Here is a 27,344-nt window from a genome sequence, read left to right on the forward strand (position 1 = left end):
CGATGTTCAACAGGTGGTGCATCTACAAGAACGCATCAATCACAGGCATAAGCGCCATATATGCCTTCTATTAGTACGACTAAGATTCACGGGATGTCGCGCTGAGTATCATCCTTTCGATTGTAACGACCATTTTCAAAGTCATTACGCGGTAAATCTCTCGACAATACACATTATATCGCGTGTATGTTCTTCAAAAATAACATGAGTAATTACATTATTCTGCTCATTCGTGTAACGTGTACCATCCTTAGTGCAAGACTTATCAACAGCACTAGAGATGACAATAGATTCAGGTAAAAATTCTGTTTAGATGTTATCCCGAATAAATAAGAGCGTCATTCTCGGTATTTCTGCTTGATAAACTTTAATATCATAATAAGTCATACTATAATTGCACATTTTATCCCAAAATACTAATAGAACATGGAAAATTTACATCTACTCCTATATTAATTGAGAGAAACAGTAAATGTTATAAAAACAATTTATAGTTTCCGTTTCTCTTTCTCCCTCTTTCATTAGCAAATATAAGATGTTAAATATTTTTGTTTGAATCCGATAAAGATATTTCAAATTAAATTAAGATTTGTTAGAAAATAATTATGAAAAATTTGGCCTTTTATATTAGAAATATAATTTATTCACTAATTTGTTCAAAGAATTTCGGATTGAGATAAGAGTACATAATATATATCTATATAAATATATATCTATATGTAAATAAATAAATAAAATTATCATTAATAAATTATATAATAAATATAAGATCAATTATAGATATGGCTTTATATGATATTTCAAACATTTATTTGTATTTATTATTATAATAATCATCATTATTATTAAGATATTTAAAATTGTTTGACTTTAGTACTCTGACGTTACATTTCTTAGACTACAAGATTGTTAAATATTTGTAATTTTCTTATTATCTAATATAAGATTTATCATTTAGAACAATATATTCATGATATGATAATCGATCATTTTCTGCAAACATATATTGTATTATCAAATATAATTAAAATAGTAAGTAAGGAAGCAAGGTTATATTAGAATAATTTCAAATAAAACTGAGTATGCAAATAATAATTGATTGTATCTCCAAACCGATTAAATTAAGTAGATTGTGATATAATAATGTCAATATTTTTACAATTAGATGCAGAAGAAAGAAAATGACATTTAAAATAGAAGATGATTTTATTATCGATGGAATTGTACACTGTGCATTGCTAAAAAATGATAAAAAATATTTTTCATTGATAAAAAAATATGATCTTTAATTCCATTATAATAGAAATCTACATTTATGATCAAATATATCAGATTGCAGTCGCGCTTAGATAAATGCATTTTTCATAAAAGCATTATTCCTACAAGTTATATGCGCTTATATAACATTTGCTTATAAATTAAAAACCTCTAATAATCTACTTTTCATATATTTTATGCAAATTAGAAATTTGCGGCATATTATATATTTTTTCGGTAAAAAAAAAATATTAAAATATTAAAGAATGCAAAAGAAGGAGAAATTTGTGGTAAAAGGATTATCCTTCTGATAGAGGAGTACCAGGAACCGACATTGAATCGCTTACAGGTAGCGTCGCGGCGCGGCGCCCGGATCGTCGCGATGAGAGGGTGGTGATTTTTTTTACTCCGGACCGGGAGCAAAAGGACGGGGTGGGTGATTCGAGAGGAGTGGAGAACGCACGGCCAGGCCGCTGCCGTTGTACGGCGTGTAACCATATCGGAGGAGCAGTGCGAGGCCGGCTATCAGCCGCCCAACATCGGCGTGTCGGAATTACACTTGTATACGTAACACGGCTGCTGCAGACGCACGTACAAACAAGCACGCACATCTAGACAGATTGACAGACAGACAGACAGACAGATAGACAGATAGACAGACAAGCAGACAGATAGGCATTATATAACACCGCACCGCACCGTTCCTTGTCTCCTGCGCGCGGGTTATCATTGTATATTCCGCCGTGTTACATACATGGAAAAACGAGTAACGGGCGAAAGGAAACAGTGAAACTTCTTTTCGTATCGATGAGAATTGAAAAGGATGAGACCCTTCGCAAACCCGCGCAGTATGCGTCGTAATCGATAAGAGCGAATGAAGGGCTCGTGTGCAGGCACGTCACCGATTATTTTACAGTAGTAATAATTATGTTACCAATTATTTTACAATAGTAATGGTAAAAAGAGAAGTTGCTTGGCGCCCCGCGATGAGATTAAAAAATAACTAGAAATTTCGATTCTGCAAGGAGTGCGAGGAAATAGCACGCGATTGAGGACGATAGAGAGAAAGTGCGATTGGGCGAGGCGAGCGAGATAAAAAGCGAAAAAGGGATGAAAGGAGGGATAAAAAGAAGTGAGAAGAGATCCAGATAAAGATAGAAAGAATAGTAAAACGATAAGTAAGCAAAAAGGGAAAAATCTATGAAGGAGCATCGAATAAGATAGAAAAAAAAAGAAGAAAAAGAAAGAAAGGATAGTAAAAACGTGGGTGGTGAGGAAGAAAAAAAGACAGAGAGCCTGACAAAAGTCAAGGAAGGAGGATCGAGTAGGCAAGAAAGAGAGAGAAAGAGAAGGGGAGAGAGGAAGACAAAGAGAGAGAGAGAGAGAGAGAGAGAAGAGCTTGCGCGAGAGGCGAAGGAACGTGGAGGAGGACCGACCGTGGTGCCGAATGTGGCATTCAGAGTATGGTATTCGCCAGCCGGGGACCGACGTCGTGCACAGCCAGTTTCCGCCCGCGTTCGATTCACGGAGTCGTCATCATCGCTGTCGGCGAGACTCTCGATAAGCGAGAACCTCCCTTATTGAAAATCGCATCTGTTATCCAATAAAATTCTCCTGTTGTCCATTCATCCTGTCCATTGAGTTTCGTTTAAACCGAGTCACACACATTTTTTGACGCCTCTTTATCAAAGACGACACGAGAGTCCTCACGACGACGACGACGACGACGACGACAACGACGACGACGACGACGACGACGACGACGACGACGACGACGACGACGACGACGACGACGACGACGACGACGACGACGACGACGACGACGACGACGACAACAATAACGACGACGGTATCACAGTCATCGAATGGATTCACGTTCACCTTTTGGTAAAAGTGCGACGTCGGATAAAACGCGATGACGCGATCGCACCCACCAGGAAGACGACGAATTATCGTGATTGAGTGAGAGTGCAACGGAAAAACAACGCAACGCGATCGGAAGTGTAACATCGTGATCGAAGGTGAACATGTCATCGCCCTAAAAACCCTTGACATTATAAGAGCAGATTCTCGATATCGACGTCACCGAGTGCACGAGAAAGTCGTTGTGAAGCACGAAGAAAATCCCCTTCCTTTCGAACATCCTTTACTTTCTTTCTCGGACATACACATAATTATATGCACAGAACACTATCTTATTAAACAGAACGGTTAATTAACGGTTGATTAATTTATCCATCGATGCTTTTGCCATCGATCATCGGCAACGAGGGAGCTATGAAAAATCTCAAAGTTCAGCGCAAAGGTATTACAGGCGCGAAGAAGAGGTGGACAGCAGTCGATTGATAGAATTCGGGGATAGGATCTGCGTGGAAATCGCCGGTTGCGTCGCCTCGTCGCGACACCAAGCGACTAACTGAGAGCGTGCGCTCCAGCGGTCCTCGTTGTCAAGAGACGGGGAGGCAATCGTGTGTGCCGGCATACAGTCGGCGATCGGCACGGACGCAGGGAGGACGATGGCATCGCGCGCCGCGCGCACCCCCAGGAAGCCGATACCGCGGAAGAGCTCGCGCGCGAACTCGCGCCACAACGCGGCTAAAAGTACGAGTCATTGTCGCCTGGAATCAGCAGCAGCAGTGAGCGACAAAAGGAAACAGACAGTTGCTAACGTAGCAACGAGATCGGTGGCTATCGTCATCCGACATTTTCCGCGATTCAGCAGTCGCGTCGTTTGGCGGCCCGACGTCGTTGAATGGTAGTCCTTCTCCTCCTTTTCCCTCGGACGAGAAGTCAAGGACGAAAGAAGAGAGAGCTAGGAAAAGGGGTGAGACAAACCCCCGCGCATACATCGAGCAAAATCGTCGTGTCGGAAGGAAAGTTTCTGTAGGAGAGGATTGGGAAACACATGAGCGAGGATGATCGATAACGTCGCCGTGTCGGAGGCTGAAATCGGCGATCGAGTTTGTTAGGAGAGAAAGACGCAGCAATCCGTCCGCAGCAATAGCAGCAAGAGAAAAGAATAAACAGCGCGGTTCGACGCGTTCGTCGTCGTCGTCGCAGTCGACGCGGAAACCCGAAGCGTCGTAGGCTTTGATCGACTCCGCAAACGTCGTCGCCAGCGAGCGTAATATAGAGATCGAGAGAAGAGGATAAAGAGACAGCGGGTTTCTCCTTCTTCGAGGAGAAAACCACCGAAGATGGAAGTACATTCGGTGCACAACGAGAACATGGCGAGGATGTCGCGAAGAAACACCGCGCATGAAGGCACGCACGAGGACCCGTTATCAATTCGCGACTGTGATTTCTAAGTTTAAGATTATTATCACACGTATCGTAAACAAAAAAACCGTCAGGAGTTATTAACAAACAAAAACAACAAAAAATCGTCCATTGTGATATTATGATATATAAACGAGGGTACGCGGATGGAGAGGTGGATAAGCACCCACGTGCGCTCTCACGGGGAACCGTCAACGGGCTGCTACAAGCATGAATGAATGAATTGCGCCGCGATGCAAGGCGCGATGGCGAGGAGTGCGGCACGCGACGCGAGTGAGTTCGATCGGGATAATAATGGTTGATCGCGGATTCGCGCGTCGGATCCACGGACCGTGATATACTAATACAATCTAAGACCCGTTATCCGATCTCATCAACGTCTCATCGAGAGGGCGCCGGCTTAATTGTGCCTGTACAGGGTGCGCAGAGACGAGAAAGCGAAAGAGAGAGAGAGAGAGAGAGAGAAATCAAGTCGGGATGACGGATCACCGTTGATGCGGAGTTCGTTTGCCACTGTATTGTGATAAATTGTCAGGTACGTATTTATTCAATGAAAAATAAAGAATGTTCAATAATAGGTATTTTTAAAAGATAACGCGATACAAACATTAAGCAATCAAAAATGACTAGAGAGAGTTCGAAAAAAATTCACGGAAGACTCTTTCAGAAAGAAGAAAATTTTGAAATATAAACATTAAATCATTAAAGTATTAATCAACTCATAAAAATACAGAAATTATATTAATAAAACTCATAAAAATTGATTTTAATTTCTCGGCCGGAGAACATTATATTAACAATAAATTCGCAATATAAATTTTCCTTTATTGAAATTCAAATAAATATTGTGCCGATTTTTGTGGAAATATATTTTTATATGTATTTTATATTAATATATATTTTAATATTTAAATAATTTGCTTAAAAATTACATGAAACAAATTTAATAAAAAAAACATCGCACTATACATCGCCCACGATCGACTATTCTATATTTCATTAAAATGCAGAGTTTATATATGCTGGATTTACAGAAGATTGTATCAGCAAAACACCAGCTTCATTCAGTAATTTGAAGAAAATTTAATGCAAATTGGCTTATTTTTCTAAATTAATTCAGCAGAGAAATATTGATAGAAGTTATATTTGCATTGGCGATGTAGTTACACCTTTATATAACTGAAAATATTATTTTAATAATTAATGGAAAAATATATATTGACTACATTTCAATTATGTGAGAATCTGTTTCTAACTTTATTACCATAATAAATTCATGCTCATATTAAAAAAAATTCTAAAAGATATTTTTATTTTATTAATTATTATAAAAGTTTTATTATTTTATATTATTCGTTCTTAAAAAATCTTTTATTGTAGAAATAATATATTAATTATTAAAATTTTTTATATATGTATAGAATACATTTATTTTTTGCAAAAAGGCATTAAATGGAAAAAATCCAATAATCTTTAAAAGCGCTATTATATATCTACAGTAATTTGGTATTAATTTTTACCTGTTTCTAAAGCTGTTTTCATTATAAATTTTTAAGCAATTCTAAACAAAACTTATTTTTCCGACTAATTAAATCGTGTGTAATCTCAACCAATCTAATATTAATTTTCAAAGTATTTATTTAAACATATATTAGATGTGTCGAACGTTGGAATCGCAAATTTGTAAGTATTTTTATCATGATTACTCACATCGATTAGAGATTCAGAATATTAAATAAATATTATATAAAAGCAACGTAAAATAAGAATAAGACTTACTTCCACCGGCTTATATAATTCTTAAATAACGAGACTCTCAGATTTTTTGAAAGTGCGTATCCTAAAGCGAAACTACTTTTCAAGAACGCGAAAAGTTTCAATTAAAAAGTTACATAGCCTAGAGTCAATTATAGTAATATATATATATATATATATAGTTACGCGAGAAGTATTATAAATAGATAATTATAATAAATAATTTTTTTATAAATAAAAATAAAAAAGTATGACAAATATTTTAAATTTTTTGTGTTCTCAGAAAAATTCAAATAAGATGCAAGCCCCGATTTTATTACGTATGATTTTCATGATTACTGTAATCGTTAATTGAAAGCAAATGTAGTAGTGCGACCTCATCGCATCCTGCGACAGCTCGATACTTTACATATGATTATTATAGTTGATCCGATATTCAATGCGCGAAATCCGATATACGCGTAGGTTGTAGCCTGGATGCAGAATATTTTAAAATTTGATTTTTGTCTCGCGGCGCAAAACATACCACGAAGATAAAAGTTTCCAGGAGAGCGCGGAGGGAATTTTCCAATAACGCGATATCCAACGGTATTTTTCAATTTAAAGTTTAACGAGGACCACGGCCCACCATCTTTAATACGAGAGCTAAAATTTCTATCGGATAGAAAAAGCAAAAGAGAGAACGGGAGAGAAAGAGAGAGTACGTATCGTTTCATGTGCTCCTTTTCATCCAATATCAGGAGGGTAGCGACACTCTGCGAGACCCTCTCTCGATTTACTTGGCGCATTAATCAAGAAAATGGTCGGATGGTAAACCCTACACAAACTGATCGAAATAATACCCTTCCTTCCTTCCTCTCGATGCACTCGTTTTGATTACACGTCAGACAAGGAATATGGTAACATTTCCATACGAGCTGATCCGGTAACGATTTTCGTATCGATAGAAGTAAACAAGTGGCGTACCTTCGACAAACTCCTTTGTCAAGTTTGTCGCGCATTAAAATTCAACGCGTACATATTTATTGCTTATTTCGCAAAGTGGCTCCGGTCGACTATATGGCTAGATCGGTTTTCCAACACGTTATCGTTAAATCGACAAAGTATAGTAAACATTCGTTAACTCGATGAATTTTGTCATATTTGATATTATACGTTCAGATATAGTTTTCGATTCATATTATAGATATTTTATTATGTTTCACATTCTTCGTTGCTAATATGCAATATAATAATCGTGTTATCGTTCAACTAGTATAATCATGAAACTAAACTTCTTATCCGAAAGATCAAAAGTAAATATAAAAAACAAAATTATTTTTTTAAAAGCATTTGATTTTTTTAAAGCTGAATTTTAATGCAAATCGTTAATAATAACTGCATCGTTAATAATAACTAAAAATCGATAAAGAAAGATTTAAAAAATCCTTAATAGACTTTAAGTGTTAACATTGAAAAATTGAAAGGCGTGTAAATAGCATTCATTCTAATAAATGAAATAATTTACGCTGCACATTGAATGATTTAATCAAATAAATCAGAAAAATATAATCTTTTATTACGTGTTAAACTGTCTTTTGCTCTCCATCCCCGATATGATAAATCACCCTTTTCCCTCCTCTTCATTTCCGCATCATCTATTATTATAGCTTTCCATTCTCTGTGTTCCAGCAACACGCACGCAAGCACGCGCAATTTGAGAACGACGCGTTCGCTGAAGGAAGAAGAAGAGTTTGACTAATGACTAGTTCAAGAGCGAACATTGATGAAATCGCGGTCGAAACATACTTGGCGGGAGGAGAGTGTGAATAATTAACAATTATTAGAGAAGAAAATAAGACAGCGCGCGGCAAAGACGTATACAAAGGGGAAGGGGGAGTCACGTGTGGAGGTGAAGAAGTGCGAGAGGAACGTAGTGGTGAGGTGCGGTAACCGAGCCCAGTGTGTGTACCACCCCCTGGACACGGGGGGTGGCACAGAAACGCCGTCAGCGTGGGTGCCGGTGCCGCAGGGGCGCGCCTGGCCCGTCGGCTCGCCCGCAGATTAGCACGCCGATTAGCGGCTACCTCGGGCCCTTTCCGGCGTACCGGCCTGGCGACCTCGGCGGGCCTCACGTCGGCGGCGGTGGCCGTGGCGGCCCAGGGGGAGCCCCACGCTCCCCCAGCAGCTGCGCCACGCCGCGCCACACCGAACGGAAGTGCCAGCCCGATCTCGGGCTCGGCCACGACAATTACGGGCATAACGGGCATCTCGACGACGACGACGACGACGATAGCGGCGGCGGCGGTGGCGGCAGCGGCAGCGACGACGACGAAGACGACGACGACGACGACGACGACGACGACGACTACGACAACAACAACAACAACGACGACAAGCACAACTACTATCACCACCACCACCACGAGCATCACCACCACGACTACCACCACGAGTCGCAACAAGAATAGAGCCATGTCCATGAGAAGCCTGCATCGGCGCGTCTCTCATCCGTAAGTTATGATCCACACATTTATCGTTATGAAGCGGGCGGAACCTGGGGCACGCCCCGGGTTATCGCATCGGCTCTGTTTCTATATTATTTACCAACTTACCTACGCGAGTTTTACCTTGCTCCTCATCGAGTTGAGGAAAGTGAGCGAGATCATTAATAGTTGATCTTCAATAATCGACGAAGTTGACTCTTTTGGTGTGAATAACAATTACATAATAAATTTTATAATAAGAATTACAATCTAATATTATTATATATACATACGCAGGTTGGTGTGGATGAGATATATGTGACAGTATTTAGAAAAACAATAAAAAATTTTAGAACAAGAAAGTAGTCTCTTCATGTCAAGAAAAATTTTATAAAAATTTTATTTTAGAATCAAAATATCTTTTATATGATTCCCTTTAATTCTGTATTACTTATTATTCGTCACTTATTTTGTTTTATTTCTCTTTTTGCACAAGACATTTGAGAGATCATTTTTTAAAGCAGCTACTTCTATTGCTCCTGCGGCTTTTATTGTTTGTATTTTCTGATATTCGTCAAGTATGAGTTAAATTCATTTCACTAATGTTTTTTATTTATTATTTCATTAATGTTTCTCATCTCTTTGTTCTAAAATTTCAATGCTATTGCTTTTCTTATCCGAATACGCTTTATATTATGATTCTTAATTTGAGATATTCATTATCGAAAAAGATACATTTTTAAATATTTTTTAAGTATCTTTTATTTACTTTTTCTAACAGCTAATAAATGATATTAATTATTGTTTCCATACCGAAAGAGTTGATAAGCAAGTTTTAGTTCTTATTGTTATTTCGGATCGTACAATGAAAACGAGGAGCGATCTGGATTGTAGAGATGGGACAATCGTGACTTCTAATAGGGATTTGCATGGTTCGCGTGACGTTGATTTTTTGCGGCTTCAATGATTTGACAAGAGAGGGAGAGAATTGAATTCAAAGGAATTTAGGGCAGATGATTTATGACACGATTAACGAATTATATGACAGTTATGATCGTAAACGAATTTCTAGGCTTTTGGCGTTTATGTGAAAAAATTTAAATTTATAAAAAATGAAATTATCGATCAATTTTCCTTCTGTAGCGTACCTTTTATTTGATGACATATTGCTGGGAGAGCTTAGCATGCCCAAGCTTCCAACACGATCCGCTTATAACGGATCAAGATAATACCTTAAAAGACTAATGATAGAGACTACTTCGTGCAAGATCAATTAACGGTTAGTAATTTTATGAAATAATACAGTTTCATAGATGATAAAACGCACTGTCTCTTCAATATTATTAGTAAATTGATTTCTCCACTATATCAAGACAAAATCGCAGAAAGTCAACGTCAAGAATGTGTAGTGATTCACGAATGCTAATATTATGCAGGATTTAGATTTGCATATAAATAACATAAAATGAAGTAACCACGTGACTTCTACAATACAATACTCGAATCTTATTATACATTTCACACAAAACTCTTCGAAAACACTCCAATTTAGAATGTAGACATTATTTCAACTGTCGCGAAATAATAATAATTGATGCGACAGTATCGTTGAAAACGTAGTGATTTAAGCCTCCAAAGATGCAGTAAAATGCATCCTTCTAGCTTATTGAGACTTACGAGCAAATGACGTCATCTCTGTTATCGAAAATCAAGTCGCTTCGAAAGCTTTTATACGATGCTCGTATCGCTAAACTTAGCTTCGCTCATGACCAGCAGTAAAACGCAAGATTCTGATATCTGTGCGCAATTGAGAAACTTCGGATCTACGAACTGAAGTCGCATCGTGCAGATAACTTGTTATCGTAAAATAAAAACATCCGAAATATTTCACGCGAGAGATTCCTGATACCCGCCATAAAAGTTTTTGTTCATATTTCGATATAACTAGCCATTAAAAATTTATTTTCGATAATATTACGCGAATAAGAAACTCATCACGCTTATTTTGTCGCAAATTATTTAATTATTTATTTATTCACTTACTTAGCTCAATATATTTACGCGTTCAATTAATAATTTATAAATGCATGCAAAAAATATGCACATAGCATCATTTAATATGTACAGATATTTGTATCTACCTGCTGAGATTGAATACAGCAATAGTAAAGTAATCGAAAAACGATTAGTTATACAAAAAAAAAAAAAAAAAAATTTCATTTTTTTAATTGTCTATTTATTTGGCATCAGTCATAAATTTATTTATTGTTTTTCTTAAACTCAAATCTGGAATGTCTTGTATCACTCCATTAACTTTTCTCACATATAATGCGAAGGGACGCTTGTCTATTTTCAAATGCACATGATCAGTGCTTCCCTTTATTATGCTTCATTCCTAAGCTTAACATATCATCGGGGAATATCTCGGTGAATTATTATTATGTTGCGGGATATGGATGTTAGTAAGAGTATACATATATACAACAAAGTAGTTTAATGAATGAAATTAAAACTGCAGCGCGCGCGAATACTCGACAACATGGAGAATATGGAGCATGTTAAATGCGTTTTAACTACTCACGGCGCTCGTTTCTAACTTTAACGATTAACGGGAAAGAACGTTAGGACGGAGAATCATTGTAGGTATTTGTCGAATCAATATGCGATACTATTATTATCTCAAACGCCTGTGCGCCGAGTCTTAATCTCTCGATTCTAATTCATGACGTCGCAGAACGGGAAAGTTGAAACGAATTATACTACTTAATACTTTGCAAGAACTTTCAGACTCTGTATCACGTTCTTAATACATACTTCAAAACTGTCGTTAATGATCTGGAAGTTCGCGCATTTCTTAGCTTGGATAACACCTTTGAGTTGTTAGAGAAGTGATCCACTACTCAGACTATTTTCGTTGAGTCAACCGTGCCTGGATTGAAGGGCGTACTTGTGAAGAGTCGAATAAAAACGTAAAGTGATTCGCGTGTAATAGATTAATTGTAGATACGATGTATATGACGCAATAGTTTTGAACGTTAAAATCAAGAGTCATCGTAAAATCGTAAGAAAAAGTTGCAACTGTCAAAGATCCATAATTCTTTGAACTTTCAGATGACAGAGCGGAGAAAAATCGACGATTCATGCAATTTCCAGCACATAAAAGTCTGTCATACAACATAAAAAAAAAAAAGTAAAATGATTAAAAATAAGACAGCTGTCAAAATGACTCGAAACTTAGAAAAGCTACAATCGGTGTCGGAAATTATTCTGTCGAGTTGATATGTCGGGTCACGATATAGCGAAAGTTCTATCGAACTAAAGCGACTTCTTTAATGGAAAGCCATTTATGTGAAGTCTCAAGAAACGCATCCATACGATTTTATTCGTTTCTGACGTTATATTTAACAACGACTGACGTCGATGCTTAATTTACTATTTATCTAGTATATATTACTTAAACCTATTTACGACTATATAAAGCACTATATATAAAGCTCTATGTATGATTATGAGCTGTATATAGCACTAGATATTTGCCTATCACTACGTAATGGGCTATATAAAACGCGCTGATATTTATAATTGTATCAAGTCGTTAAATAACGATGACTATCAATGTTTGTGGTATTATTAAAAAAATTTTATCGCGCTCATCTCACTGTCGCGATTATTGACCGTACGTGATACGGGAAAATGCTTTAAGAGCACTTTGAAAGAGCTCTTTTTCCTCTTTTTTTTTTTTTTGCAAACCGTTCATAGAGATTGATGCCGACCATGTGTAGTGGGTATTACGATGCGATGTTCATGAATCCTGGCGAAGCGGAAGAGAACAGGCATATATATCTGTAAATCGGTTTCGAAGTTGCGAGTCGTCAACTATTGTTTCTGCCTGTGACGTAATTTTGTCACAGAGAAAATCAATTAATTTTTGACCCTGTCCACAGCTAGAGTCATTTCCCGTCCCGCAGTTTCACACGCGAATAAATCTTACAACGATTGACAATCAATATATCGCGCGCGGTCAATCGAATGTTCCATAATATCGAGAAGCAACTGCAATTATAACGCAATAAATTAACATTGCAACCAATTATTGTAATACGGACGACTTCTCTGATCGATATCCTAATCCATATGACTCGTGTAATTATTGTCAATTCATTTTGTTATAGACTAATATTATGATTATTATCGTTGTCGATAATACAATATAGATATTATATTATCACTGATGATTCAAAAAAATGAAATGTTCAAATATTTCGCATCAGACTCTTTATATTCTCATATTTCTTTTTCATATTTCAATCAAAATATTTGAAATATTAAAATGACCCCAATTATGAATCGTATATTTTCGAATTAATTTTGTCAGGATTATCCGAATAGTATGATTATTTGAATATATTCACAGCTTTGATTTATAAGAATAATGTCGACGAGCAAAGTTTTGTGATCCATAAAAAATCGCTACGATTTTCTTTACGCTGCAAGCAATTGTTCGCCATTTCAATATATCGCACCCTTGAGGCTGATTCAAATCTCGCAGCTGTTGAGCTGTCATCGTTCGCTTTGTTCGTCGACCTTGTTTTATTCTCGCATGGCGGGACGACGATCCTTATACAACGCAACATACGAAATTCTTCGAATAATCTCATGCGTTGTAAATCCTTATCTATCGAGAGTAGTGTTAAGGATATATATATATCCCCTGACTTCCAGGGAAAATATATAAGGTTCTGCATCTTTGATAGAAATGTGCGACTTTCGAGGTAGTATACATGCATTTTTCAGAATTAGGTACTAACATCACGAATTTCGTCGAGTAAATAAAGAAAGAAAATCTCGGTCGTTAATACAACTGAGAATATTACAATATTGAAAATTATAATATTGAGAATTTTAATTTTCATATCATATGAGAAATTCATCATCATGAATATTTATCGCATAAGATTTTGTTTTGATGCCCTTATTTAGTTATATTAACAAAAATAACAGTGAACTTGAAAGTTTCTCTGATAATACAGCAATATATATATATATATATATATATATATATATATATATATATATATATATATATATCAGTTTTTTTTCCTTGATTCTTTCTCTCTATTTGTAATTTTTCTTAATCATCATAAAACACTAATATTTTATTTTCACAAAAGAAAGAAAAGCTAAGTTTAATGTAAAATTAAATCCAAGCTAAAACTTTAACACGAAATTATTATAAAACTCCATTGAATAATAAAACAATGAAACCTCATTGTTCTATCAACTTTGTTCTTCATCAACAATAAATCACGTAATTGCTATGATGCAAACACGAATGATATTATATATCGATTTTATCATGAATTTTTTTTTACCTCTTTAACGCGGAATTTGCCGTCGACGATGTTATCGCGATCAGAAACTATATTCAGTTATCTTGTTCGTTCGTTATCGCTAATTGATACGTTTAATCTTCTATGTTTTTTTTCTTAATTCACTGTGCACCTAATGCTGAAATAACTTCTGTAGTCAAAAACTTTTTGTGCGTAATTTTTCTTATATTGTTCAATCTTGACTACTTTTTCTTTGAATAAGCATGAAGAATTTATTTAATGATGGTTAGCAATTTGGAATCACTGCTGTTATTAATAGTTGAAAATCATAGATACACATAGATACGCTCTTTATTCTTTGCGGTTTTTTATGATAATATTATTTAATGATAAAATATATTATATTGATGCTAATGTTAACATTTCTACATTAAAAAACAATATTACAAATTTTTGTTACAAGCAATTGAAAATAAAAAAAAATTTATAAGATAAAATCAAAATATTCTTTTGTTTATTTTCGCGTTCGAGGCACAGTTTAAAAAAAAAAAAAAAAGAAAACACAGGAGTGGGGAACTATATCACAAAAGATGAGTAGTAGGGATCAGGAATATCGAGGAGACAGGAGTAAACAGATCGACAGGAGTCAGTTGTAAACAGACAGACGAAGGATTGTGTCAAACCAATTAGCAGAGGGAATTTTAAGTTTATCTGCGATAAACGAGAGAGCAGACTTCGGATAAAAGGTTTGTCAAATTATTTTCATTCTTCGATTATTAAATCATATAATGAGTCTTTATTATAAAGCATCTTATCCGCTATTATTGTCACGCGTTTTTCGTTAGTGAAGCTTGTGTTTTTGTTGCCGTATGGATTCTGCTCCGAGAACTCATACGTTTCTCGGAGTAGCATATATGAATCAGTAGTTGTAACAGATACTTCATGTGTACAATCGAGAGGATCGACACTGTCTAATACACTTACATTCAGCGATCAAATTTCTTTATGTGTAATATTTAAGAAATATAAATATTTTTATATTATCAATTTTTATATTTATAATAAGTCTTTTTATATTATAAATTTTTCTATTTATATACGGTTAATAATATAACAAAATAATTATATATATATATATATATATATATATATATATATATACAGACAATAAAAACATAGGCTTAAATGAAAAAAAAATACGTGTGACAATATCCGCGAACGAGATACCTTACAATAAAGAATCACAATTTAGCGTATTCGAAGATCGAAAATAATATGATACTCTTCTTGACTTTGTTTCTCGTTTATTGCGGATAGACTTGAAGCTTTCTTTGCTTACCGATCTGATAGGTCGCGTCGTTCGTTCGTTTACAATCGAATCCTGTCTCGATACCCGAAATCCTTACTATTTGTCTTTTTTTCCATTTTCTTTTTTTTTCATCGTTTCTTTTTATTTTTTTACATTATATATACATTATATATATACATTATATATACATAATACATTATATATACAATATACAATATATATATATTGTAAAAAAATAAAAAGAAACGATGAAAAAAAAAGAAAATGGGAAAAAAGACAAATAAAAAGGATTTCGGGTATCGAGACAGGAGTCGATTGTAAACGAACAAACGACGCGACCTATCAGATCGGTAAGCAAAGAAAGCTTCAAGTCTATTCGCAATAAACGAGAAACAAAGTCACTGACAAGAAGAGTATCATATTATTTTCGATCTTCGAATACGCTAAATTGTGATTCTTTATTGTAAGGTATCTCGTTCGCGGATATTGTCACACGTATTTTTTTTCATTTAAGCCTATGTTTTTATTGTCTGTCGGGATTTTTACGCTACTTATTACAAAAATTCATATATATTTTCCGGAATAGCATGATTTAATAGTGAAAGCGTGTACAATCGGGAGTATTAATGTCATTCGATATGCTTACATTCAGCGATCAGATTTCTCTATGTGTGTAATATTAAAAGAACATATTTTTTCGTTTACGCAGTTAATAGTATGTTTCGATTTATGAAAAATATAGAAAGAACCGTATGTTGTGAAAGATCTTTTTACAAATGCAAGCACACTGGACAGTATGAGGGGCAAAGTACAAAGTATCTCTCAATTTTTTTTTTCCCTCTTCTGTTCGCTTAGATATCTGATTATAACTCTTTTATTTGTACAATTTACATATTTATGGGTAAAACGTTAAAAAATTACAATAAATAATAAAATTGGAGAAGAGATTTTCTTTTATAATGAAATTCAAATTTCCCGAAGGAAAAAGTATGCTCCGTAGTTTGCTCCATCAGTTTGAATTGCTTCTAGTGGTCTCTTATCTAATCGAAATCAATCCCGCTTAATCTATCCAATTTTATTCAATTGTTTAAAAAATATATCTTCTCGTTTCGATAAACAGAAACGATATTGCCTTGCATGGAAAGAGACGAAAAGATATTTTATTATGTATATATGCTGCGAGATACGCTGTGCTGCATTTCTCGATATACAGTTTGCTCGGGATTTGACAGCTGGAAAGTTACGAACAGACGTCCCGAACTTCCACAGTCATCGCACGACGTGAACGTGCACGTCTGACGTAGTATGACTTAAACCCTGCGACACGTGGGAAGATATCGAGACAGCACGACATCATACGTTTTACCGTATTCTCACGTTACGAAAGTTTAACGCAAACGCATAAAACCGGTCGTTGATTATGCAAAAACACCGTTCCGCTTGTGTGAACTTGCCCGTAACGGCCTATCCGCGTAGCAATAAAGGGATTGAGACGACGTTAAAGGGCGGTAAATGGTGGCTACATTTCGGTATCTAAGATAACAAGATAGAAACGATGGAGGTATACGGTAGGCGTTACAGAGAGTCGACTAGGGAGCAATCAATAACTGACCCATATTGTAGTCCTCGTTTTCCTCTCTCCTTCTCTCACTCACATCTATCTCCTCTCTTCACTACCCTCTCTATGGGCGAAGTCTCTTTCTTCTCTATCCGCTTGTCTCTCTCTCTCTCTCTCTCTCTTCTGCTTTCTCCTTCTTTATCCATTATGTTTTTTCATCCTTCAATTGATGATTACTACCTTCTATTAATGTTTTATCAGTTCGGATATTTTGTTATAGTTGCCGAATCACATATGTTTATCTTTCCAAATTTACATATACACGTCTCTTTATTCACAATATGCAAAATATAAATAATTTTATTTTAAAACTATCGCTATAGATTGTGTATTTCGAATTTTTACAATTTTAACATCAAATTTTATAGAAAATATAATTTAATAGAAAAAATACTTCAAGAATTTATAGTCAATTTTTATTAGCAAAAATATCAGATTTCTATCTTTTATTACAATTTTCAAGATTTTAACATTAGATGTCTTAGCAATCGAATTAAAATTTATTAAACAATAATAAGTCAACAATAATGTCCGTCCATTACTCTATTTACATTTCCAAAATTCAATTCACAAAAAAATTCTCATTTTTCACATAATGATTTAGTTTATAATTCAAAAACTATATACTGCTACAAAATTCGCATTATAGATAAATCTATTTCCACAGAATCTGTAGAATTTTTAAAATATTATCCAAACGTGAATTTTGTTCCCGTATTCTTGTAGATTTAGATTTTGGCAAATAATGATTTAATACGCTCGCTTTATCTCGTGCATTTAAGGTAAAATTATAAATGCATTATAACGCGAAAACGAATATCGCAAGGATATATTCATAATCCTTTTTCGTAGCGCTTTCACGCGGACTATAATCTCATATGCTCTTTTTATACATATGAGATCGTTGTATAGAACATGGTCGCTTTTAAACGAAAGCGAAAGATCCGTCCGTGTATCGCGCTTAATTCGATCAGATTTCTCCCCAGTCATGATTTATGCTCGCTTCCGTTAGGTCGGCTGGTGATATGCGTTTTTATGTGACATCATTTTGCGACATCATTTTGCGACAATCTAAAAATCACTCTGTGGCCTATTAACCTTTAGCACGCGTGGATTTTCTTGAAAAATGATGTGCCATCATTCTTCCTTCACGAGATATGATATTATCTTAAAAACAAAGAGAGATCCGGTCTCCCAGAAATATATTACAACATGAAAGTTAAATTTGAATATAAAAATGATTCTTCGTATGCAACATAAAAATACTTTTCTAATAATAATTGCAGCAAAGTGTGATTATTAACTAAAGTTTTCAAATTGCTTGAAATTTACTAAATTAATATTCTTTTGTATGTGCAATATTTGAAATGTTGATTTCTCTTGTAACTTAAAATATAATTTTGATATTTTGCTTATACTCTTCAGTTGTTTTATGTTGAAAAATAATTTACAACCAAATTAACATCTGAAAATATTTATGTTTTCAAATGAAAAATTGAGCTTGTCAAGTTCATGATGCTAAATATAATTAATATAATTTAAATATATCAAAACCAGTTCGATATTTTGAATTATCGAATACTTAATTGAAATTAAAAAAACGTTCTATACGCGATAATAATCTGGCTACTCAAAATATATTTTACTTCTTTCTCTTTTTTTTTTTTTACATCATATCCTATTTTTTATATTAAAATATTGTGCTGAAAATAGATAATAACATAAGAAACATTGAATTAATTATGAAATGTCTTTAAAAATTGATAACTTTTATTCTCCACAATTTTTCCCACATCATGTATATAGAATTCTCGAATTTCAGGACTTGTCCTAGTTTTCGCAATTTTCCGGAATAGTAACGAGCTTCGGGTACATGTTATGTCGTGTCGCATTATATCGTTCGACGTGCATTCGATACTGAATGATTCGATCAGCATGTATCCGTGCTGCCAGGATAACTGTACGTACGACAGAGAAATCTATAGGACGAAGAATAATTATAATAACCGTTCAATCATATTAAACGAGTATCCCCTTTCTTTTTCTCGTTAGCCAGTTTCGAATCGGTGACCCAGATCTTCTTGACCGTGAGTTATCCGCGTCTTGTAAATAGATGGTTGAAGGCGTTTTTCGAGTGGACCTGAAAATGGGTGTCAACCGCGTGAAGTATGAAGGGATGGAGGAGGGAGAGATCTGAGAGGCCTAAGAGCCGTCACCGGCGCCAGGGGGTGAACGAAAGTGCTTAGAGAATAGCGGCGACTCGTATCTCTGCAATCTCTGTCGAGGTTCGCATCTCGCAGCCCTCGAGGACTCTACAGTATCTAATATCGTGCTTTAAATCGCACGTTTGAACTCGCTCGGTAGTTAAGTACGAAATCGTTATATGTTGGCCGAGAAAATTCATCATAAGCTACATATTGAATAAAATATTAACTGAATCAGCACAAGTAAAAAAGTTATCTATGATCGTGAAGTATACTCTGTTATGTTTGCCTATAAATCATATATTTTGCAGAGAATAGAAGATAAAAATATATACGTGATACTATGAAGATCGTTACATATTCTCAGCAGTTTTTTTTTTCTTCTTTCGTCTTTTTAAAACATTAAAAAAGTCTTAAAATTTCTTTTCGAGATCCAAATATTTATTCGATATAGTCTGGTATTGTTATTAATGCAGCTTAACATAGTGCGGCAATCATATTTGAGAAGCTCACTGATTATTATATTATTGTGTTGGTAGGGATTGGACTATTGTCGGGACTGCCGGGCGATCACCATCGCAGACCTATGAATAATAGGGTACATTGACTCTCTTATCTTATTTTTTGCCTTCATATTTTATTCCTTACGCTCGAATTTTTCTTCTACTTCTATATTATATATTACTACTTTTTTATATCTTTTAGCAGATCATTTATATAATACATATAAATTCGCCGTTGTCACCATTTTACTTATTGCCTCTCTTTTCTTCTATCTTTTTCTAAGAATAATAAGGCATCTTAAATTTCCATATAATCCCGCATGTTTCAACATTTTTCGCCTTCCGTTTTTCTCTGCCCATTGTTATTTATTCTTTTTTTCAACTTCACTACACATTTTTTTCTATAAGACGTTACACGAAACATAGTGCATCATATTGGTAGCGTATGAAATTATGAGACGCACCTCGTCTTTTCATTTTGCCCCATAATGCATGCGCAGCGGAAGTAATATCATTAACGATTAATAAGATCTCTTAAATCATTGTATTCTTATTCTTATTTATCTTTAATTATATTTTTTCTTACACGTATGTATGTGTGTGTGTGTGTGAGCAAAATTGCAAAGGTAAGTTTCATAATAATTAGTGTTTGTGCGGCTTTTCTGGCTTTTCCAAATATTCTTCTCTGCTTCTTTTATCTAATCTGCAATATATATTCTGCGGCTAAAAAATTTATATATAATATTTAATAGTATTAAAGATAAATGTTCCGCGACAAAAATATCTTTGCGAGCACGTACAATCTCATGCCTCAAGTTGCGAAAAATGCTCTTGGAAATATAATCGACTACTTCAGAAATATAAGTACGCGTGACGTATGAAAGTAGCACGAACAAACGAGTAATTTATATCGGCGCGCTTTCTGAATGAAAAATTAAAGTGCTTAGACGGTTGTGATGTTCTTGAGATTTATATCCGAACTTGCATTTGCATATTAATGCGGGTAAAAGCACAGTACTTAACTCGAACTACTATTAGTGCACTCTCGGCAATGCAATATCTTTCCGCGGCAAGCAACGTATTTTCACACGCAATATACCAAAAGCTTATTACTGACATATATTACTGTTAATCTTCAAAAATAATAATATTAATGCTAAATAGCACTGTGATAATATCCACATTTAAAATTTACAATTTTATCGTTTTCTCGTTTTTTAATTATAAATAAATTATTTTTAGTTTCTTTTTTTTTTTTATTTTAATGTAGTTAAAAAGGCATGTTTATTCTATTTCTTATAATAAATTTAATATATAATATCTATAATAATAATAAAAAGTTAGTTTTTAAGAGATTTTTATTTTTGGAATCGCACATAGCAAACTATCTTTTAATCGATCGTAAATTGAAAATCATTAACGCTATTTTAATTCCACAAAAATCGGATCAAAAATACACTACAACACCAAGTTCGGATTTGTTAGAGTTGAAATGAAAATGTTAATCTTGAAAAAATCAAAGTATATATTTTGTTAATTTTAAAAATCATGATCCAAATTTTTTATCACTCACATTCAAATATTATATTTCTCTAATAATGATCTAAAAAATTCAACGATATAGTATTAAATAAAAGTACGACAAATTAACAAAATCCAGAGTTCATCTTAATATGACAGATAACATATGATAGTCATTATAATTCTCAGATTTCTGAAATACCAGTTGTCATTATACACATTTCTTTCTTTCTTACTCATTGCTCTTCCGCAACACATTTCCTTCTCATTGGAGAGTTAAAAAAAATCTGTTCTATTCAAAGACATTCATCTTATGAACTACTCGATCATTATGCCGGCTGGTGCTGGCAAAAATAAATGAATCACTTACATTCCTTCTTCTGTATCTTTACTTTATTTTTTAATTTCAGTTATTTAATTCGCGTATTTTTCATCTGGTATTTCTTGTAACTGAATTCTATAATTACATAAATTTTACATTATACTTTTATATACAGAAATGCAAGCAAAAATACTCGAATGAAATTCTAGACATATTTATTATTATTAATTATTATTATTAATTATTTTATAATCATTTTATACACTTTTTTCGTCAATTACATTTTTACTAATTAAATGCATAAAAAGATAATTTATATTTATCTCTTTTGTCCAGTTTTGAATCTCTCCTTTGTAATTTTTCTCATTTAAAGACTCACGAAGTGTAAATTTTCGCGTTTCAGTTTTGATACTTCAAAAAGATATTTTTTAGCTTTGAAACATTTTACCACGCAGAAATATTTTTGTATAAAAATTTATCTTTTTTAATTGAAAAGTCGGCTAAAACAATATGGATATCATTTATAAACATGTGGATATCATTAAAACATGGTATCCTGCATATTTACGATATTATACAAATATTCACAAATAATATACATTTATGTAATTACCTTTATATTGTTACATAATAGCGTTAGCAAATAAAAATCAATAGAAAAGCAGTTTTAAATAATAAAAATTTTTTTTTTTTGTTCAAACTTTTTCCCTCATACACATACACACAGTTTTGGACATTTTAGTTAATGTAATTTAATGAACAAGGAAAAAATATTTGTCAAGTATATTGGTTTATGTAATTAAAAAGCATGCATGAAAGATTAAAAAGTACATTTATACGCTTTATAGTTTCAATGCAATGCATAACAATCGTACGGCCTTTGTTTATGCGGAAACGCGTATAAAACTCGTCATCAGTGAATTCCTTTCTGCACGAGCAGACTGTGACGGCCGGAGGCAATCTGTACATTTGTTCTCCGTTAAGGGTCGAGAACAAGGCCGACCCAACGTTATTCTTCGTATCATACAACAATAACGATGATTAACTTCGTTGCATCAAGTTTTGTCGAGTTGAAATCAGACGCACACATTCTTGATATATTCGACAAACGCGCTTATAACTCGAAGTAAATAACGTTCAACAAACGAAGCTAATTTTAATAGCAGACTGAAATACAGTGGATATTCTATGATCCAATCCGTGAATATTTATTTTTAACATGCAATTCCTATTATAACTTTCATTAATTTCGGAATAGAAATGCGGATAATAAAAAACGATCAATGTGCATAACGAGATTCGGTAAAATATATAAATAAATAATAAAAAATTATTTGTCTTAAATATAATACGTATACTTAATAATCCAAAATATTCCAAAAAATTTTCTTCTCTTCTTTCGCTAATCAATTTTTTGTACGCAATTTTGTGTCACGCAATTAGCTTCCGTGACACAAACACATTAATAAGAAATCAAAATTAGCACATAAAACTTATAAGTAATTATTAAAAAATAATAAAAAATATTTTATATCTCAATGGTTTTTTATTATATTCATACAAAAATTGATTAGCTTTGATTATTAACTGATTATTGTCAGCCATGAATAATGATCATTAATATAATAAATATGATTTTCAGATCAGATATTGCATGAGCAATAAATTAAGCATTTAATTGATACTATCTGTGAAAATGTACGGTGCATTGAGTTATGTTCAGTGCAATAGAGAATTCAGTCTATTAGAGAAGCGGAAACACTTGTGAGAAAAACTCTTCTGAAAAAAATTGAAAGACTCCACGATTAAACATAGCGCATAAGCAGCCGAGAAGTGTCGCCTCATTATGGTGCACTCACATTAGAGTTGCATCTATTCTGCAGCGACGACGGATTTCCGTTGCAAATGCAATTTAAGATATTGTTATGGCAAAGTAAACATAGATTTGATAACAAGGAAATCTGTAGATACTGATTTATATCATCATTTTAAATAATCCAACAATGATATTTAATAAATATCTTGAACATTATAAATTTGATTAGCTTATATGCGTAATAGGAAAATATTGTTTTCTATTACGTTTTATTTCTCTCACATGAATGTATCTTTATTTATTATATTAAACGTACACAATAAATTAAGTTCGTTATAATCTATCATTTACGGTAACTTTGCCGATTATCTTACGGTGATCTATCATAGAATGACAAAACCTTTCTTTTAACAAACATCAATCTCTCATCAAGTCGCCTCTTAAAAGTCGCCTCGACTATCTTTAATCTCGTCAAATCAACCGTGCGTTAATTGAATAAAAAGCACTTGAACCAACATTGGACAGACATTTTCCAAGATAACAATTATCGGTCCGCGTGTCGACCTGAAAGAACGCGAGATCGAACCCGCCCTAATTGTGAACTCACCCTTAACGTTCGAGTTGATTGTTGGTCGTGGTAACAGCGCGGGCGGGCTAACGCGAGGAGGACAATGGAAATTGCGAGATTGAAGCAACGGCAGCGTAAAGACACTCTTTTGCACCTTTCGGCTTTAAATTGCTCGCGGCGCGCGCGCGACCGGCCGTGCGCGAATAGTCGGGATGGTCTTTTCAAGCCGCGTATGAAAGCTCTCGTTGTAGAAATTCTCTTTTTTTCTCTCTCTCTCTCTCTCTCTCTCTCTCTCTCTCTCTATTTCTCTCGAGTCAACTCGACGATAACGGGTGGTGTTATTCACGTACACGGATGCATCATCCGATGTGCACATGCAGCTGCATACGGTACATGCACACGAGAATCGCGATAGCATCCGGACGTTTGCCAACGTATCTATGATGTTGAGTCGCTCTAGCGTTTCGATGCACGAGAAAAGATGTATAGAGAATAATCGCATTTGTGCGTATTTAGAGCATAGAAACGTCGCGATAAAAAAATGCGCGATTAGCGGAGAGAGATTCTCTGAAATATAAATGGGAAAAAAGCGGCTCTTACGCGTTGTATTTTTGAATAAATTATCGGCCGAATACTTATATTACTTATATTACAACGTGAGATGAATTAAGTGATTTAAATACGCTGAGAGAATGTCGTAAATTTTTGTCTGACAAAAAGAGAATATAAAAAATGCGAATTAATCACTTCCGCTTTTTATTTTCTTGACTTTATTTTCGCGAACAGGATCATTCGATATATCTGTTGTATATATAAAGTGCTTTTAAAAATTTTTAAACATCCAAATCTATTTTTCTCTAAATATATTATCACTCTCCATATACCTTTTTCACTCTGTTCATATAGGTGAAGTTTTTAATTGCAAAAACCACGAAACTGCGAAAAATATAAAAAGTGTGAAAAATTGTAGAAATTTCTTAATTTTTAACTAATTTTATTATTTGCTCATTCACTATATCTACACCGATTTATACGTGTCGACCGCATAGTTACTCTTTTTATAACACATGTGTGCTTTGGTCTTAAATCATTTTTTTTTCTTTTTTACGAATACTTCTACACTTATCGTTCAATTATAGCAATACAACATTTTCTGTATTGTATAAAGAAAACCTGGATAATTTTTTTATAAAAATCATTATTCCCGATACAAAAATCGTAATTAGACAACAAGAAGAGAAAGATAAAGAGATTGTGTGTCATAATTAATTTATTTCAACTATAATAGATATATATTATATATTTTTTTGTATAATGTATAAATAATCTTTACTTCAATAAATATAAAATAAATACCTAAAAAAACGCATTTAGATTGCATTTTAATAACGCTAATCAATAATCATAAATTAAAACTACACTTAAAATGCGATCAGTCATCATGTGACGCATAAATCCAGGCTTATATAGCTTTGCTATATAAGCCGTAGAGGAATAATATTAATAAATATTTATCTTAATATCCGAGTTGCGTGATAAAATGTACTAATATGAGGCACAAGTAAATTCTATTCATGCTCTAAAATAAAAATATTATTTCTTTGCGTAAACGAATTAAAAATCAATAATTACTCTTAAGAATAAATAAATTACTATTTTATTTATATTCAATCTTTTTATCATTAAAATAAACTGCGAAAAATATATCGATTGCTTTTCTTTTACAAACTTTTAATATAGTACAACTTCATCCTTCTTCGGATTAAAATGGCAACCATAATTAAGCCGTACAAATTTAATGACAGCAATTAAAGATTAATTGCACTATCGGGAATACAATGTTCCGTCGCATGAGCATTGGCGTTTAGCATAATATCAATAGTCATGTTTTCATTTTATCAGGCAGATAGTTACGACAATGTGATAGTAGAAGGACACCAACTGAATTAACTATATAATTCTTGATTATGTAAATGAGATATTCCCATTGGGAAGTAACATATATGGATTAGTTGTCACGTTAGAAGGTCCATCAAACAGAAATATATTATGACTTCTACTATTTTCGCGATTCCCAATGGGATATAGACACGGACAAAGGTATGCCTTGAGGTATTGATTCTAAAAAAATCTGTCCTATTTTTGGCATCAGGCCTTCTATCGCTGAAAACCTACCGCTAATTTTTTCCACATAAAGTTATTTAGTATAATTTGTAGACCGTATCATGCAATATTATATGCCATAAGAAATTCCGCAATGACTGCATTGCATGAGCGGACACGCAAAGATCGGCGCATCTAAAGCTTCTTATTGACTTATGTCCTATATTTTCATATTTAACCCGTTTATTTTACTTTATCATGATTATATTTATTCTGAATTAATTCTCTATTTCTCAAAAAAGTAACGTTTAAAAAACAAACTTTTCTATCTATTCTTATAATAGTCAAAGCTTGAAATTATTTAATGAAAAAAAGATTTATAAATAGAATGCTATATGTAAATAAAACTAACAAATTTATCGGAATATTTATCGGATAATTATAAATAATTGTAAATAATCATAAATAATAGTAAAAAGTAAATCTTTTTATGACATTTGAAGAGTAATGTTAATGTGAAAATTAGTTTTAATCATTATATTCATGATTAATAAAACATTAATCTCGATAATTAATTAAAAATTTTGGAAAAATTAAAATTTCTACCGCAATGTAGAAATGATTTAGAAAAAATGCAAATTTATCCTTTCATAAAAAAAAAATTAATGCGTGCTGAAAGTGTCACATGTTTTTAAGTATTTGCACACCAAACAAACGTATATATGTTTATATATTTTAAACAGCTATAGCGACTAAAAGGAAAAAAGGGAAGCAAGAGAAAGGGAACGAGAGCGAGAAAAGTTAAGGAAGTAAAAAATTTCGTCGTAAATATATTCCTAAGCCGTCAAGTACATATACAGTTTGCAGCCGCGCAGTAGCTGCAGACGACGTTTGTACAAAGTAGTAACGTCGTTCGATAACACCTCCTTTCCGCAGGCTTTCAGTTAAAAGATAAGAATCTCGGATTCGAGGCCAAGCGAGCGCACACTCTTCGGGGGCATTCTTTGGCCATCGGCAAATTTCGAAAGGGCGCTCGACCTCGCGAAACGAAAGAGGATGAGGGAAGGGGACGGATGTATTAGAAATCGCGTTGAAGCGAAAGAGTAGTGGCTGACGGAGGTCAATCTCTCTCTCTCTCCCTCCTATTCCTTCGAGCATGTACACGCGCGAACGGATCCGGATGAATTGGAGCAACACCACAAAGGACACAAAATATCCCGGATGTATCTCGCGCGTATTGTGAGTGCAGGGTTTTTTCCTCTTCCTCCAGTATAACCGCGCCTCTCCTTCACAT

The 27,344-nt window shown here is 33.9% G+C and overlaps 1 protein-coding gene across 8 annotated transcripts in view; it reads left to right on the plus strand.

The window, feature by feature from the left end:
• The first annotated feature begins 1,767 nt into the window (after nt 1-1,767).
• LOC126850245 (potassium/sodium hyperpolarization-activated cyclic nucleotide-gated channel 2) overlaps nt 1,768-27,344 on the plus strand; it is a 119,926-nt gene continuing 94,349 nt past the window's right edge. For 2 of the 8 annotated variants that reach the window (XM_050593053.1, XM_050593040.1), the window contains exon 1: nt 8,538-8,783. In XM_050593053.1, coding sequence (XP_050449010.1) covers nt 8,746-8,783 — 38 coding nt within the window. In that variant the 5' untranslated portion in view covers nt 8,538-8,745. Of the gene's footprint in view, nt 5,072-7,962; nt 8,784-14,703; nt 14,833-27,344 lie in introns of those variants that run through there. The other 6 variants (XM_050593042.1, XM_050593044.1, XM_050593050.1 and 3 more) reach the window with 5 other exon arrangements.

The sequence above is a fragment of the Cataglyphis hispanica genome, chromosome 6, assembly GCF_021464435.1.
Source record: "Cataglyphis hispanica isolate Lineage 1 chromosome 6, ULB_Chis1_1.0, whole genome shotgun sequence".
Classification (NCBI taxonomy): Eukaryota; Metazoa; Arthropoda; class Insecta; order Hymenoptera; family Formicidae; genus Cataglyphis; species Cataglyphis hispanica.